The sequence below is a fragment of the Ranitomeya variabilis genome, chromosome 4 (genome assembly GCF_051348905.1).
Source record: "Ranitomeya variabilis isolate aRanVar5 chromosome 4, aRanVar5.hap1, whole genome shotgun sequence".
In the NCBI taxonomy this organism is placed as follows: domain Eukaryota; kingdom Metazoa; phylum Chordata; class Amphibia; order Anura; family Dendrobatidae; genus Ranitomeya; species Ranitomeya variabilis.
Genome location: NC_135235.1, coordinates 188,722,000 through 188,738,224, shown reverse-complemented (window position 1 = coordinate 188,738,224; position 16,225 = coordinate 188,722,000). Strand labels below are relative to the sequence as shown.

General features: G+C 41.6%; 1 protein-coding gene across 1 annotated transcript in view; it reads left to right on the top strand.

Annotated features, from left to right (window-relative positions):
- PRKCG (protein kinase C gamma) overlaps positions 1-16,225 on the top strand; it is a 708,823-nt gene that overhangs the window by 629,758 nt on the left and 62,840 nt on the right. Inside the window, exons 11-14 of the mRNA XM_077259484.1 lie at positions 5,547-5,720; positions 6,390-6,481; positions 6,839-6,901; positions 12,146-12,284. Coding sequence (XP_077115599.1) covers positions 5,547-5,720; positions 6,390-6,481; positions 6,839-6,901; positions 12,146-12,284 — 468 coding nt within the window. The remainder of the gene's footprint in view (positions 1-5,546; positions 5,721-6,389; positions 6,482-6,838; positions 6,902-12,145; positions 12,285-16,225) is intronic.

Here is a 16,225-nt window from a genome sequence, read left to right as displayed (position 1 = left end):
TCTTTCCACTTTACCTGAACTCTGTGGGTGATACGGAGTGTGAAACTGGTTTTCTACTCCCAACATTTTCATAACATTCTGGAATATTTCTCCAGTAAAATGGGTACCCCTATCTGACTCGATCACCTCAGGCATGCCGTAACGGGGTATCAGTTCATGTGCTATTTTAATGGCAGTAGTTTTTGCTGAGGCTTTACGAACTGGATAAGCCTCTGGCCACCCTGAGAACATGTCCACACACACAAGCACATATTCGTATCCATTGTACCTAGGAAGCTGGATGTAGTCGATCTGGAGTCTTTGAAAGGGATACAGTGGTCTTACATGATGCTTGGTTGGGGTTTTAATGGTCTGACCTGGATTGTGTGCCAGGCATATAGCGCATGCAGCACACATGTTCCGAGCGAAATTACCAAAGCCTGGAGCCAACCACCTTTCTTTTACCTTGAGCGTCATACCGTTTGCCGATACATGCGTAGGTAGGTGGAGGTCACTCGCCACTGCGGGGTACCAGGCTCTGGGTAAACACAACAAAGTTCCTTTTTTTCCATAATCCTTGCTGATCTTCTGCCCCTTTTTTCTGCCACTGCCCTCGTTCTTCGTCGTCTACCTGTTTCTGAGCTTCCTTCAATCTCTCCTCATCATCTTCAGAGCTATCTAGTGTGTGGGCATGATGTAAGGGTTTACGTGCTGCCTGTTTTGCTGCTTTGTCGGCTTTATCGTTACCCCTGGCTTCCTCGGTGTCGAGTCTCACATGTGCAGCTACCTTTATCACCGCTATTTCTTTAGTTTCTTGTGCTGCCTCCAGAATCTGTCTAATGAGGGAGGCATGTTTAACAGGTTGGCCTGAAGCAGTCATATAACCTCTGGCTCTCCATATTACGCCAAAATCGAAAATAATGCCATGTGCATATCTAGAATCAGTGTATATGTTTGCTGTCTGATCTTTGGCTATTTTTAGAGCTTCAACTAATGCCGTAAGTTCTGCTTCTTGTGCAGACTGATTAGCAGGGAGAGGTTCTGCTTTCAGCACTTCATGCTGAGTTACTACCGCATAACCTGTATGAAATTGTCCATTCATATCTGCATATCTACTGCTATCTATGAAAAGTTCAAATGTAGCATTACAGAGTGGCTTGTCACGTACATTACGTAAGCCCTGAGTCTCTTGTTCCATTATTTCTACACAATCATGCATTGACTCTGATGGGTCAAAGGAGTTGGAGAGTGCAGTTTCCTCAGGTATGGTACCCCCCTCAGACTCTAAAGGGAGCAAAGACGCGAGATTAAGAGTCTGAACCCTGGCAAAGGAAATGTTGGGCGGCAGTAGTAGGGAACATTGGAGACGGAGGTGTCTGGCCATTGAAATATGTTTAGGTTGGACCTGGTTAAGAATGCCATGTACATCATGAGTGGTCTGAACTAGAAGTGGGTGATCAAGAACAATCTCAGAAGCTTTATCTAATAACAGTGAAATTGCGGCTACTTAACACCCTAGGAAAACTAAACTTTTAGCTAAGGTACACTGACTCTAGTTGTATCCTGCATCAGGTGAACGAAACCATGTTGTCCGTCCAAACTTCAAGGTCAGCACACTGTATAACATGACACTCCATCGTGTACATCCGTTATCTGTCCATGCTTACTCGCCTATCTTAGCTCACGTAACAACACCCTTTATCTAATCTAAGATGCACAGGAAAACAAACAAACAAACAAAGTCAGTTTTACAGCTGAACTTCAAAGCTTAGGTGAACACACACCTCCCTACCTATCTTAGTTCAAGCAACAAATCAGAGCATCCATGGATGTGACTCTATTATCCTGTGATCTGTGTTACTCTTATCATTATAAATTCTATGGAAACCTGGAGTTAAAAACCACAGGGGGTCTGATAGAAAACAGCAAAAACAAAAAAAACAAAAAAAAAAAACAACAACTAACAAATCCTATTATCATTGCAATCACATTGCACCTCAGATAAGGCCCTTCTGCCTCCTGTCTAAACCACACTGGTCTAACAATTCATTTCAATAACAAAAGAGCAAACTTAGCAAATAGAAGAAGAATAAAAGGAGCTAAAACAAAACAAACAATGAAAGACCAGAGACCAGATAGAAACTCTATAATCTGAGTTTACATCAAGACCTCACTATCCTCCCTGGTTGTAATTGGCCATTTTGAGGAGTTTGCCCGTGGCTTGGGACAGACTGAGAGAAAATGCCATTATGTCTGTGAAAATGCCTGTGCTCCCTGACAATATTGCTAGGCCCCTCACAATTACTTGTGCAGTAACAGTTCCTTGCAATATGTCCAAAGTGACCACATTTAAAACATTTCACAGAATAATATTTCCTCTCCTTCATCGTACCCGGCCATTTGCAGTACCTGGCAATATGGCCGGAGCCAGCACAGGCATAACATGTAACACATGCCAAGCCTGATTTATGGGCCCGGACAGAACATACCTCCCTCTGTCTGGAACTTTTAAACTCTTCCATTACTAAGGATGCACTCTTAACAATGTCACGTTTGAACTTTCTTTGTAATTTAGACAGCACATATCTGTCATTACTTTTTATTATTGGATCAAAATTTGATAAAATATTTGATATATCACCTTTTCCATCACTCCCCCCTTTTTGCCCTGCACAGGGCACAATTGGTCGGGGATCTGACCTTGTGTTCAGAGACAAAGAGAAGGCCCACATTTGAAAAATCATTGATGATATTTTTCAGACTAGTAATCAGTTGGGAACTAGTATCCAGCTCCACACTGCACTGATTAACAATGGCATCACTGGCTGCTGCCATTTCCTTCACAGCTCTGACCTCAGCCCCAGACTGAATCAGCTGGGCTTCCATATCAACACAATGATTTTTCATTTTCAGCAGTTGTGATTCAAGACTAGCAATCTGCTTTTCTCTGTCTACATTATACTGTTCATTCTCTGCCAGTTGTGTCTGTAAGGCACACACTCTCTGCACATTAGTCACACAACACTGGCAGTGGAAATTTGGGGAATCTGCATTGCACAGGGATTCCTCATACACACAGATCAGTTTAGCTAACATTTGTAGTCGTTTGCTTGATTTATTCAAGACCGACCGTTTCTGTATGCACATGCTGTCATGCCCACATGCTTGTTCCAATAGGGCAGACCACAGCATTTCTGCTACCCTAGAGACATCAATCAACGCTTGGATCTGATCTATCCATTTCTTGTCTCTGATTATGCCTTTTTTTTTTTCCTGAATTCCTTCCCATTTTTTCCTACTAAAAGCTTCTGCCTTAGTAACTCCAAACTTACTAAAAATCTTTCTCAGCCCCTTAGTGGCATCTTCACCACTTCTCTCCTTTATGATAGTATAGATATCTAATTCTTCTGGTTCCGACTTTGTTTGCTTATTCCCCATTTTCTTATCCTGAGCTTTCTTGCCCTAGGTGGTGTTTGGGTATGAGAATACCTCGTTACCTTCTTCCTAAGGAGCTAGGATGTTTAACGGCTTCTGCGTACCGTGTTGATGTAAGAAAATCCTGATTCCTACACCTATAGCAAACAACACAAATGCAACCAGACAGAGGATCAAAATACAACGTATCTTGTCCCAGGCTAATTTATCTGTCCTGGGCTCATACTATCATACACTTATCCGTCACCAGGTTTTCGTCAAAGACAGGATCAGAGATTGAACATAGGCGCGGAGGTCTCCCCGAAAGGACGCAACCACGTTGCCCAGTGGGACAGTCACTTCTTCTGTTTCAACACCCTGGGCGGCTTATAGGGCTATTCCCAACTTCCACACACCTTCTATTCACATTCACTCTCATTCAATGCCGTACTCCGTGAGGTGGTCAATTCCTAAGTAGTTCAAGAACCCGAGCTATAGGTATCCTCCTCTACTAGAACTACCCGCTAAAGGACACGACACAGAAAATCTTACGGACAGTGCAGGGCAGATATAAGAGATCTAACAGTGTCTCTTACCTGGCCAGGTTTTTATTCATCTGCCGTCCATTATCCCAGATTCTCTTTTCGTTCGTATCCTGCCGGTGTTCTTGAAGGAGTACACAGACCTCGGGTCCCTGTTCAGGCGCCAGGAAATGTCGGGACCACACTCAGTCGGAGCAGCCTTTGGAAGTGGGGAATCACCAGAAATAATACACAAGGCACGTCTCGTATAGTATATCACTGGGAAGCCTTTGAAGCACGCCTGCCTTCAAGGTGCTATTCCCTCTTTATATAGTTGGACAGGTAGTTTCAGTGGTTATACAAGTTTTGCTTGTTTAAACAAAGAGAGAAAAGAGAAGACAAAAAAACAGTTTTGGCTATGTGATAGTTTCACAACAAACAAAACAGTACAGTTTCGCCTATGTGGCAGTTTCACAAACATGAAATAGGATTTCATACTATAGCTAAAATGTCCTTGAATGGATAGGTCAATATTGATCACAAATTCTTTTTGGTTCATTGAGGTAACCATTTTTGTTCCGCTCTTCACAAGACTCTAGACAATATGGGGAATACACGGAATGATACAGGGCAACAAGATAACACTATGAAAATCAGTAAAATATAAATATACACAAAATGATACCCACATAACATATCACACCATCACAAATACATTTTCTAGATAGTTCAAGTTCACTGTTATAATTCATTCTTGAAGGGGTTGTTCTATAAACAACAGTTATCATATATCGACAATATAGATGATTACTGTACAATCACCTCAGGACTCTTAGTGATCTGAAGAACGTGGGTCTTATAGTCCTTTGTGTAAATGGATCTGTAGTGTGTGTGTATCTTCACCACAGTATTCACTGTCTATGGTCATTCGCACTTCCACTTTCCTAGATCCATAGCAATGAATAAAGTGGTGGTTTTCCATGCAGATCACTGTTCCATTCTCACAAGAACCTCTGGAGTTCCCAGAGTTTAGACTCAATCCTAGTTTAAGTAGGTGGTAGATGAATAAAAGTGAGTGACAGCAGTATCATATTTCCCTGTATTTGTAGTCCGTAATGATAGAGACATGTAATTCTGCTTAGTGGCTGCAGGAACAAAACAGTATGAACTTTTTAATCAAGGTATGTGTCGAAGTTGCTCCACTGTTTAATTTTATATGTATTGGAGAAATAAAAAAAAAGCATGGATTAAGCGTATCTTTTAAGCCTTTGCCATTTTTTGCGGTGCTTTGCCTTTTTCGCAAACCTCCTACATCGGATTATTAATGACTCCATTAGTGAGGACTTTTCTGTTAGGTAGCCTTTGGATTGTTAAGATGCTATATTCAACTTTATTACCAGATATTGTTTGCTGCCATTACACATGTCTGCCTGGTGAACAACTCCAAACCAGTTTTCTATAACACAGTTGCATCAAAAATCATGTTGTGAGACCCCTAAAAGTCAAAACCTGCAGTAGTAAATGCTGGAACCTACTGTAGCTCCTAGGCCCTGCTGACCTGGGAGATAAAGAAATATTAGGCTTTACTGTTAGAATTTTTATTTTGTGATTCCCCCCCCCCCTGTATTTCAGGTTATGCTGGCTGAGAGGCGTGGATCAGATGAACTGTACGCAATTAAAATTCTTAAGAAGGATGTAATTATTCAGGATGATGACGTGGAGTGCACTATGGTTGAGAAACGCGTTTTAGCATTGAATGAAAGACCTCACTTTCTCACACAGCTTCATTCAACATTTCAGACCGTGGTACGATGTTTTTCTGATTTGCTATATGTTATATTTTTATTGCATGGATATCAAGAATGAGACAAAACAAAATGATGCAGTGTAAAATATGGCGGAGAGACAGAGCATCCGCCTAATTATTGATTGGTCTGTCATTTGACCTGTTGAGTAATAGTTACTGTGATTGGCTAACCCTTACTCACTGAAATATACAAACTCCGCCCCATGGAGTACATCAGAAATATTGAAAATCTTATTAATGCTTTAAAAATGTCCTGAGAGCTTAATTGAAACCATCATTTAAAGGGACTACTCCAACATTTATCATCTAACCATAGATGATCAGAAGAAAAAACTCTCATACCTTCTGTGTGTAGTAACCCATAATGAGCATTCAGGACCACCTCTTTATCCATTCTGTGGGAGCACAACCACTCTAATCATGTTGGTCACGGGATCTCATAGATCATGGAATTCCCAATGCTTGAATTCCTGTTGATCATGAATAACATTTCCTGCAGATGAATAATAAATGTTTTCTGCCGGATAATATCTTTAACTGATTTGTCCCAAAAGCATTAATTAAAGGGTTGATCAGATGAAAAATGACATACATGGGCTGTGTACCTCTTTTCTGTTTATAAATGTCTAAATGTACAGTAACATATTCAGGATATTCTGTTATTCTAGGATCGTCTTTATTTCGTTATGGAGTATGTGAATGGTGGTGACCTTATGTACCACATACAACAGGTTGGCAAGTTCAAGGAACCCCATGCCATGTAAGTGATTGAAGGTTAAGTGGGATGTCTGGTATAGGAAGACAATTTTTAAATGTCCTATCAGGAAATGTCAAAAAAGTTCAAAAAATGGGGTTTTGCTCATGAGAACAGAGAGCAACTACAAAGATAGCTACAATCTCCTGGTTCACCTTTTTGGGCAATATAGGGTTGGGCATTTGTCAAGCCACCTCTCTATTCATGCTGCTATTTTTAAGTGGCCGTTTCACCTTGTTCGACCCCCAAATATAAGACATATTCTGTGGATTTTAAATGATTCTAGTGCATGGATTTGTTCCCAGTTCTTAAGATCCCATTAGATACTAGTCATTCCTTACGATATGTTGTGTCTATTTGTAGGTTCTATGCTGCTGAGATTGCCATTGGACTCTTCTTCCTCCACAATAAGGGAATCATCTACAGGTATTTAATAACATAATGCATTTTATATATCTAAAACAAAGGCCATTGGAAATACCTACAGTGTCATAATAAAGCAACATATGGAAAAAAAAAATATTTTAGTATTGCCATTAGGATAACAAATTATGGTGAAGTAAGATACCAAGACATAATAGTCCTTCACTGACACATTGTGAAGCATCATTAACTAGTCAACATCCCTTTGGCTTCTATTTCCATGTTTTTGCTTCTCTTTGTCAATGCAGCACCTATTCTCTTCAGCTCACTGGACACATGGAAATAGATAACCATTGTGCATTAACTTTTAAAGAAGAGAAGTGGAAATGAGTTGACCATATCATACCCAAATCCACCGACTTTATGAGAACAGACCAACCATCTAATGTGAGTTTGGGGAAGATAAAGATCAGGCATTTTCAATTATTAATCTCAATAATTTTAGTCCCTACAATAAGTTATGACCAGTGCTGTTTGACAGCGACTTTTCAAAGAGAACACATGAACTCTCAGCTGAGCCAAGCGATCATATGTATGAATAGTCAGGAGTGATATCTTTTGGCTGACAGCTGTATGGGGTGTATGAGACACTAAGTGTAAGATTCTAATGTGTTAATCCCTTCACCCCCGGAGCTTTTTCCGTTTTTCCGTTTTCGTTTTTCGCTCCCCTCCTTCCCAGAGCCATAACTTTTTTATTTTTCCGTCAATTTGGCCATGTGAGGGCTTATTTTTTGCGGGACGAGTTGTACTTTTGAACGACATCATTGGTTTTAGCATGTCGTGTACTAGAAAACGGGAAAAAAATTCCAAGTGCAGTGAAATTGCAAAAAAAGTGCAATCCCACACTTGTTGTTTGCTTGCCTATTTTGCTAGGTTCACTAAATGCTAAAACTGACCTGCCATTATGATTCTCCAGGTCACTACGAGTTCATAGACACCTAACATGACTAGGTTATTTTTCACCTAAGTGGTGAAAAAAAATTCCAAACTTTGCAAAAAACAAAACAAAACAAAATTGCGCCATTTTCCGATACTCGTAGCGTCTCCATTTTTCGTGATCTGGGGTCAGGTGAGGGCTTATTTTTTGCGTGCCGAGCTGGCGTTTTTAATGATAGCATTTTGGGGTAGATACGTTCTTTTGATCGCCCGTTATTGCATTTTAATGCAATGTCGTGGCGACCAAAAAAACGTAAATCTGGCGTTTCGAATTTTTTTCTCATTACGCCATTTAGCGATCAGGTTAATGCTTTTTTTTTATTGATAGATCGGGCGATTCTGAACGCGGCGATACCAAATATGTGTAGGTTGGGTTTTTTTTTAATTGATTTATTTTGATTGGGGCGAAAGGGGGGTGATTTAAACTTTTATATTTTTTTTTATTTTTTTCACATTTTTAAAAACTTTTTTTTTTTACTTTTGCCATGCTTCTATAGCCTCCATGGGAGGCTAGAAGCAGGCACAGCCCGATCGGCTCTGCTACATAACAGCGATCATCAGATCGCTGTTATGTAGGAGAATTGCAGGTGTGCTGTGAGCGCCGACCACAGGGTGGCACTCACAGCCACCGGCGATCAGTAACCATAGAGGTCTCAAGGACCTCTATGGTTACAATGGAGGAGCATCGCCGACCCCCGATCATGTGACGGGGGTCGGCGATGCGCTCATATCCGGCCGCACGGCCGGATGCGGTAGTTAAATGCCGCTGTCTGCGTTTGACAGCGGCATTTAACTAGTTAATAGCGGCGGGTGATCGCGATTTCACCCGCCGCTATTGCGCGCACATGTCAGCTGTAAAAAACAGCTGACATGTCGCGACTTTGATGTGCGCTCACCGCCGGAGCGCACATCAAAGCGGGGGTCCCGACATGTGACGTACTATTCCGTCACATGTCGGGAAGGGATCTGCATTTAAAATGCATGTTTGATGCATTTTATTCTCCCATTTTTCTGAGCTATTAGAAAGGAATTTCATCTCAGTTAATCATCTAACTTAAAGGGGTTGTCCAGCCTTGGGGCTCAAGCCTGCAGTCACTCCATACTTCCGACCACTTTTTAACTAGATGTATCTAGCCTCGCTCAATACATTTGCATTGAGTGAGTCCACGCCCATCGAGTTGGCATATAACTGCATGTATGCAAATCACATACTTGCGGTCACGCACTAGCAGTGCAGGCACCAAAGAATTCTCAAAACGTGCACACTGCGAGCTTTGAGGATTCTCTGGTGCTGGCTCAGGGAGCGGGTGGTCATGTGACCACAAATATGCAATTTGCATACTTCTGATTACTTTGCAACTAGACGTTTGTGGCCTAGTTCAAGGCACTTGCATGGAGTGTGACCACATAAATCTAGTTGGAATTGGAGATGGGCGAACCCGAACAGTAAAGTTCATGTACTGTTCATGAACATGGACTTCCTTACTGTTCAGGTTCGGCACCTAAATATCGGGTGTTTCCCTCGCTGCCGTGTGCATGACATCGAGAGAAACACTGGCGACTCTGATAGGACATAAGATTATTACCGCTGGTCAGAGAGCTGCAGTTCCCACTCTGTCGGATGACAGCGTCAGCCGGCAGCTGATGTGAATACTACTCTCATCAGCTTACGCATGTTATCGCTGATAACAGCAAGATCAGGTGCTGCTGATGGGATTATTCATCAGTCAGCGCCTTCACAATAAATATAAAAATGACTTATGGTCTGATCTAGTTTTGATAACCAGTATGGCAGAACTGACAGCTGAGGAAAGCAACCCTCAGATGTCCGCTTTATCATGGCTGATTATCAAGAGTAGAGGGGTTTGCACACCATTTTTTTTTTAATTAAGTAAATGAATAAATAATTAAAAACGCTGTTCCCCCAGTTCTTTACAACCAGCCAACATAAAGCAGAGAGCTGGTATTCTCTATGTATATTGGCCCCCAAGCCTAAAAATAGCAGCCCACATCCATCCCAGAAAAGGAGCATCTATTAGATTCACCAATTCTGGTGCTTTGCTCGGATTTTCCTACTTGGCATGTGGCAGTGACAAGTGGGGTGATATTTGTGGGGTTGATGTCACCTTTGTATTGCTTCATCAGTTCAAGCTTAATGTGGAGTGGGGGCAGGAGAACTTTAGTGGGATCAACAAACCTTTCCACAGCTCTGCTCTTGATTCCAGGTTGCAAAGATGCTCTTATTTGCCAAACTTTTTGGTTCCATTGATGAGTCCTATCCTGACTGTCCCATTCTTGCAAAAAGCATGGGTACTTTGTGCATCCTCTTTGCTGCCCAAGGAGCAAGGAGAGAACTGTCATATCATCACATATTGACCATCCTTGATTCTCATAGTTACATTTATTGTGAATAAAGTCTAAACTCTCATAGCTTTCATTCAAGTTCACAGAATATCCTACAGGTGCTGAAGCATACTTGCTGCCAATGTGCAGTACCACGTCTTCAGCCTTTTTTCAGATGAAAAAAGTCTCCACTTGCTCACATTGTTTTCAATGTTATATATTTCCATCAGCCCAGGAACACCACTGCAATACAGTAGAGCACCATCAGAAGAAAAGTATGAAAGGAATTCCTTTTTCTGCTTCTGTACAATGAAAATCAGGTACCAGGAGCTGGCAGGTCCTTTTCCTTTAGCCTAGCCCCTAAAAGTTCTGCTGAATGTTCAGGAAGGTCAAAGTCCCTGACTAAATCATTTAATTTGAGCTGTAGCTCCTTGGGACTAGCGTGAATGTCTTCTTCAGAATTCTGCTCTTCATGTTCTGAATCTTCTGAATTAGGCGTATCTTCAGGTTTCTTCAGAAGTGAAGGGACAGGTATTCCTGGACTGTAAGACACAGGGTGAATCCCTGACAGGAGGTGAAGATATATAATTTCCTTCTTAGTTTTAAGCTTGAATTCCTCCACGTTGCACGTATAAAAGCAGCAATCATCACTATGATTTTGTGGCTCCCTCCAGATCATAGGAATGCCAAAATGAAATCTTTCTTCCTTCCCACTGTTGTAGTTCTTCTACACAAAAAGAACTTCATGTGGAGCCCACGACTTGTCTTGATCATCTATTTTTACCACAAAGTGCGCATAATACAGTTCGTAATCCTTCGGTGTTACTTCACTACAAAACTACCGCAAATATAGCTAAAGTTGTTGGGTGAATTACGACACCTCCTTGTAGCCATTTTGACCACGTTGTTAGAAACAAAAGATTAATCCACAACCACTAAATATTGAAAGGAACCGTGGTATACATACCTCCACATTCTGATGAACCCTGTCTAAATGAAAATCTGTCTTTATTGCCCATAACAACCAATCACAGTGCAGCTTAAATTTCTTTTACTGCTGAAGTACAATGAAAGATATGATATTATTGGATGCTATGGACATCACCACACTCTTTGAAAGCTGGGTTAAGAAAATCTCTGCCCACAGCAGCCAAATGCAGCACAGCTTATTTTTCAATTATTTTTAAAAACATTTTTTTTTACTTTTTGCATGTTTCAATAGTCTCCATGGGAGACTAGAAGCTGCAATACTTTGATCAACTCTGCTACACACAGGCGATGATAAGATCGCCCATGTGTAGCAGAAATGCTCACTTGCTATGAGCAATGACCATTGGGCCGCACTCATAGAAATCTGGCAATGACAACCATAGAGGTCTGCTGTAGACCTCTGGATGTCATGCCAACTCACCGGTGACCCACAATCATGTGACGGGGTCACTGAACTAACAGGACTGAAAGAGAGAAGCATTAAGTTATATCTGGCAGCTTCCAGCTGGAAGCTTAAGTACAGTGTGGTGCTCTCCAATTGGCAAGAGTAGGGAGCTGATAACTCCAGCAGGACAGCTCACGCAGCCATGCTGCCAGACTGAACAGCAATGCAAGTCCCAGCCACCCTAATCTCAGTGGCTGGACAGAGACTGCACCGTCCAGAGCTTCTGGTTCTGATATCTCTTCTATCATCTGCGTCGCCCGCAGATTGAACACGGCCGCACCTGGCGACAGAATCAGATGTCACAGGAGCAGGGCTTGGAGGAGATGTGATACCCGTGCAGCAGCACATTCGGTATTCTTTGACAAATGAGATTAATGATGTCCACTGTCCTTACATATCACATGTTTTTGCGTTTTATATTGTACATATGCTATTTGTCATTTAGAGAAGATTTATAACATATCAGTATGTTCTGGTATCATATCTTGGGTCATTTACTTAATTCCCTGACGATATGTTTTTTTTGTATGCAGAGACTTGAAGCTGGATAACGTCATGCTGGACGCTGAGGGACACATAAAAATCACTGATTTTGGAATGTGTAAAGAGAACATTTTCAGCGGTGCCACCACTCGCACATTCTGCGGGACCCCGGACTACATAGCTCCAGAGGTAATTCATTGTACGTCTATAAATCTGTCTAAGCTCCTGGAATCTGGGCCTGCATCTTTACTAAATTATTTCATTATCTACTCTTATTACTCCAAACAATCAAACATACTTTCAGTGGACAGTTTATTTGGAAATCTAACTGAAATCCCATGGCTTCACTCAAAATTACAGCTGAGACATCACTGGGTCAACTAATGCTAGCACTGTCAATCAATAAAGTGGGGGTGGAGCTAGCATCAAGACTGCCCACACTGCCGTGGGAATAAAAACATGTATGGTGAGCGTGTATAAAGAGGGCTTAGCTCCATATACACATTTGTCATCTGCACCTAACAGCCATGATTGTTTTGTGACCATACAGGTGCTGCTATGGAGCCCATCTGTTTCTGGGCTTCATATGCGACTATTACTGTCACTATATTCTGCAATACTAAAGTGCAAACAATTAAATAATGGCAGGTTCAAGCCCCTTACACCAGTGTTCACACTACACGTCTGTAGTGTGTTCAGGGGTCTCTCCATAGACTGCAATGACGTGATTTTTTTTCTTAAAGTGTTTGTCATTTCGGTCAGGCACAGAAACAAATCAAACTACATTTACGTATCTGTCTAAAAGACGGGCACTGTCAGAAAAAAAACACAAAAAGGCTCCATTGCGGGTTCGTACTATATCTTGTTTTTAGGGAGATTCAAGAGTAAACTTTGAATGCAGTACAGACATACGGTGTAAACAGGGACTTAGAAAGGCTAATAAAATATATCTTTAAAAAAAAATAAAAATAAAAAACCTAAAAGTACATATAATTCACCTTCAGCAAAAAAAAAAGCACAAAAAGGCCCCATTGGACTTAGAGCGGCTATTAAAATATATATTAAAAAAGTAAAAATAAATTAAAAAATAAACAAAAAGCCTAAAAGTTTATATAATTCACATTTTCTCTATCTGAAAACAACATAAAAATGGTATAATCTCATCTGTACAAGTCAGATCTTTCAAAATAAAAAAATTATTGAACCCATAGGGTAAATGCTATAAAGAAAAAGAAAATTGGACATTCCATAATTGCACTGTTTTTGCTTACCAGCCTCCCAGAAAAAAATGCAATAAAAAGTTATTAATTAGTCGCATATAGCCAAAAATGCTCTCAATAACGGTAATAATAAAAGCAATAGATTAAAAAAATGATATTAGTTTATTATCGCACTGGAAAATCAACTCAACAGATAATTTATACAGCACAATTAACACCTTAAAACAAGTACGGTACATTATATGGTGAAGGCAATTGTGGAATTTAAAACTGCAACTCATCAAAAAATAGCTTTTTTTTTACAGCTTTATTAATGGATAAAAGGTATGGCTTTGAAAAAAGAGGAAGAAACAACAAAGGCTCAAAAATGAAAAATTGGCCTGTTGTGGGATGGGAGGGAGTTTAAGGGGTTTTCCACTTTGCAAAAAGTGGATCCCAAATGCTCCAAAGTGCCTAAAATAACAAACAGAACAGATACTCACCACTTGTAAGTACTTGGGTCTCGGTGTTTTGGCCACAGCTGTGATGTCAAATCAACAGCGTGCAACACTTCTGTAGCCAGTAAGTGTTGCCAAGGTAGACACCATGGGCTGCCGAGCTCCATGATTGGTCACAGTGGTGAGGAGTGCTGTCGAGGTGATGTCACCACTGCAGCCAAAACACCAAGGCCCAAGCAGCGGCAGGGAACCAGTGATGGAGTCAGAGAGGATAAGTACCGGCTGTTTGTTATTTTAGGTATTTTAGAGCATATAGGGTCCACTTTCCTAAAAGTGAAAAATCCCATTAAACTAAGTTACAATATCTGGAAAACAAGCCAATGGATTTTTTCAATAAAGGTATGAGTCTACTAAGGGTCAGGTTCCATTTATGGAACTATGTATTGTTTGCCACAAAACTATGGCCTAAAAAACTCTCTGTAAGAAAGGGCTGCAAGAGCAAAGTTGATGAAGTTACTTGATGACATCAGTGGAAGAAACCGAGTTACTAAATGTCTTGCATGGCGTCTTATACTGTTTGAGTTGTATAAAAATACAAAAAGTCCAGCAGCATCCCATACAGGCCCTCGATGACCTTTTATCAGACCCCAGAGCAGATTTTCAGGGGCCGCATTCTTGGGTAGGGAGGTGTATTTTGACTACAACCACCTCATTCATTTCTTCTTGCTCTGTTAGCACACACACGCAGTGTTAACTACTGAACATTGAAGGGCGTGCAATGAAAGATTATGTCCTGAAACCAGTGCCAAAGTCAGGATGTACTTTGTGGGCAGAGTTTGTACGGCCCCGAAGGATGGTATAACTATCCAAATGGCCCTTGGCAGAAAAAAGATTCCCCACCACTGCTATACAGGCTGCAATTATTAGTTATCCTACAAACAGTTGTGAAACCCTGCTAAATATATTATAGTACAGATATTAAACATTAGTGATGATCAAGTTTTCCCTCCAAATTCGTTTCCCATGGAAGTTATTTAACGCAAATTGAATATTCCTTTGTTATGATCTGGGGTCTCTGCAGACCGGGGTCATAATAAACATGTTGCGCAGCAAAAAAAAATGCTCACCTGTCCACCATCGTAGCCCTGCATCCTGTCCACCATCGTAGCCCTGCCTCCTGTCCACCATCGTAGCCCTGCCTCCTGTCCACCATCGTAGCCCTGCATCCTGTCCACCATCGTAGCCCTGCATCCTGTCCACCATCGTAGCCCTGCATCCTGTCCACCATCGTAGCCCTGCATCCTGTCCACCACCGTAGCCCTGCATCCTGTCCACCACCGTAGCCCTGCATCCTGTCCACCATCGTAGCCCTGCATCCTGTCCACCATCGTAGCCCTGCATCCTGTCCACCACCGTAGCCCTGCATCCTGTCCACCATCGTAGCCCTGCATCCTGTCCACCACCGTAGCCCTGCATCCTGTCCACCTTCGTAGCCCTGCATCCTGTCCAACATCGTAGCCCTGCATCCTGTCCACCACCGTAGCCCTGCATCCTGTCCACCACCGTAGCCCTGCAACCTGTCCACCATCGTAGCCCTGCATCCTGTCCACCATCGTAGCCCTGCATCCTGTCCACCATCGTAGCCCTGCATCCTGCCCACCATTGTAGCCCTGCATCCTGTCCACTACCGTAGCCCTGCATCCTGTCCACCATCGTAGCCCTGTATCCTGTCCACCACCGTAGCCCTGCATCCTATCCTTCTCTCATCTTCTTTGGCGCCTCCGTCATCTTCACTCGGCACATACAGTAACAACATAATAATTTCACACCAAGTGGAATGAAAAGACAAACACACCAACTGGAAAGTCAGAATAATTATATGTGAAACATGGTAATGTTGAAAATGCGAGTGCTATTTTCAGTCTGTAAATAAATCCAAATATTAAAGTGATATATGGAGAAGTGCTGTAGCTGCATAGTCAGTGTAACTGTTTTGATTGATCTGACATACAGCAGTAACGGCACATTTTTTTATTCTTCAAATACTGGCAAACAAGGAGGGGAATATTAAACCCCTCAGCTCTCTCTCTCTCTCTTTCCACCTCCCTCTCCTCTATTTTCAGGTCAATTACTGGCTTTTCAGTATCAATCACAGCAAATGTATTCGATGTAATTCAAATTTTTGGGAAAAAATTTAATGACCTTGGTGAATTTGAATTTCAAAAGATCCACTCATCTGTAGGTTAGTCTAATGATGGTCTCATTCACTTGCATTGACACCTCTGCGTTTGAGAAATTGCATGAACACCCACCAAATGCAAATGCCATACTTAGAATTACTTCCAGACCTTTTATCGCCTTAATATGTAATGACTTGGTATTGAGGTAACAGGTCACATGGTCACATGGAACCGTGATACAGGTGATCAATTCGTTCTCCAAATAATTTTACTTCTATTAAAATGGAGGGCCT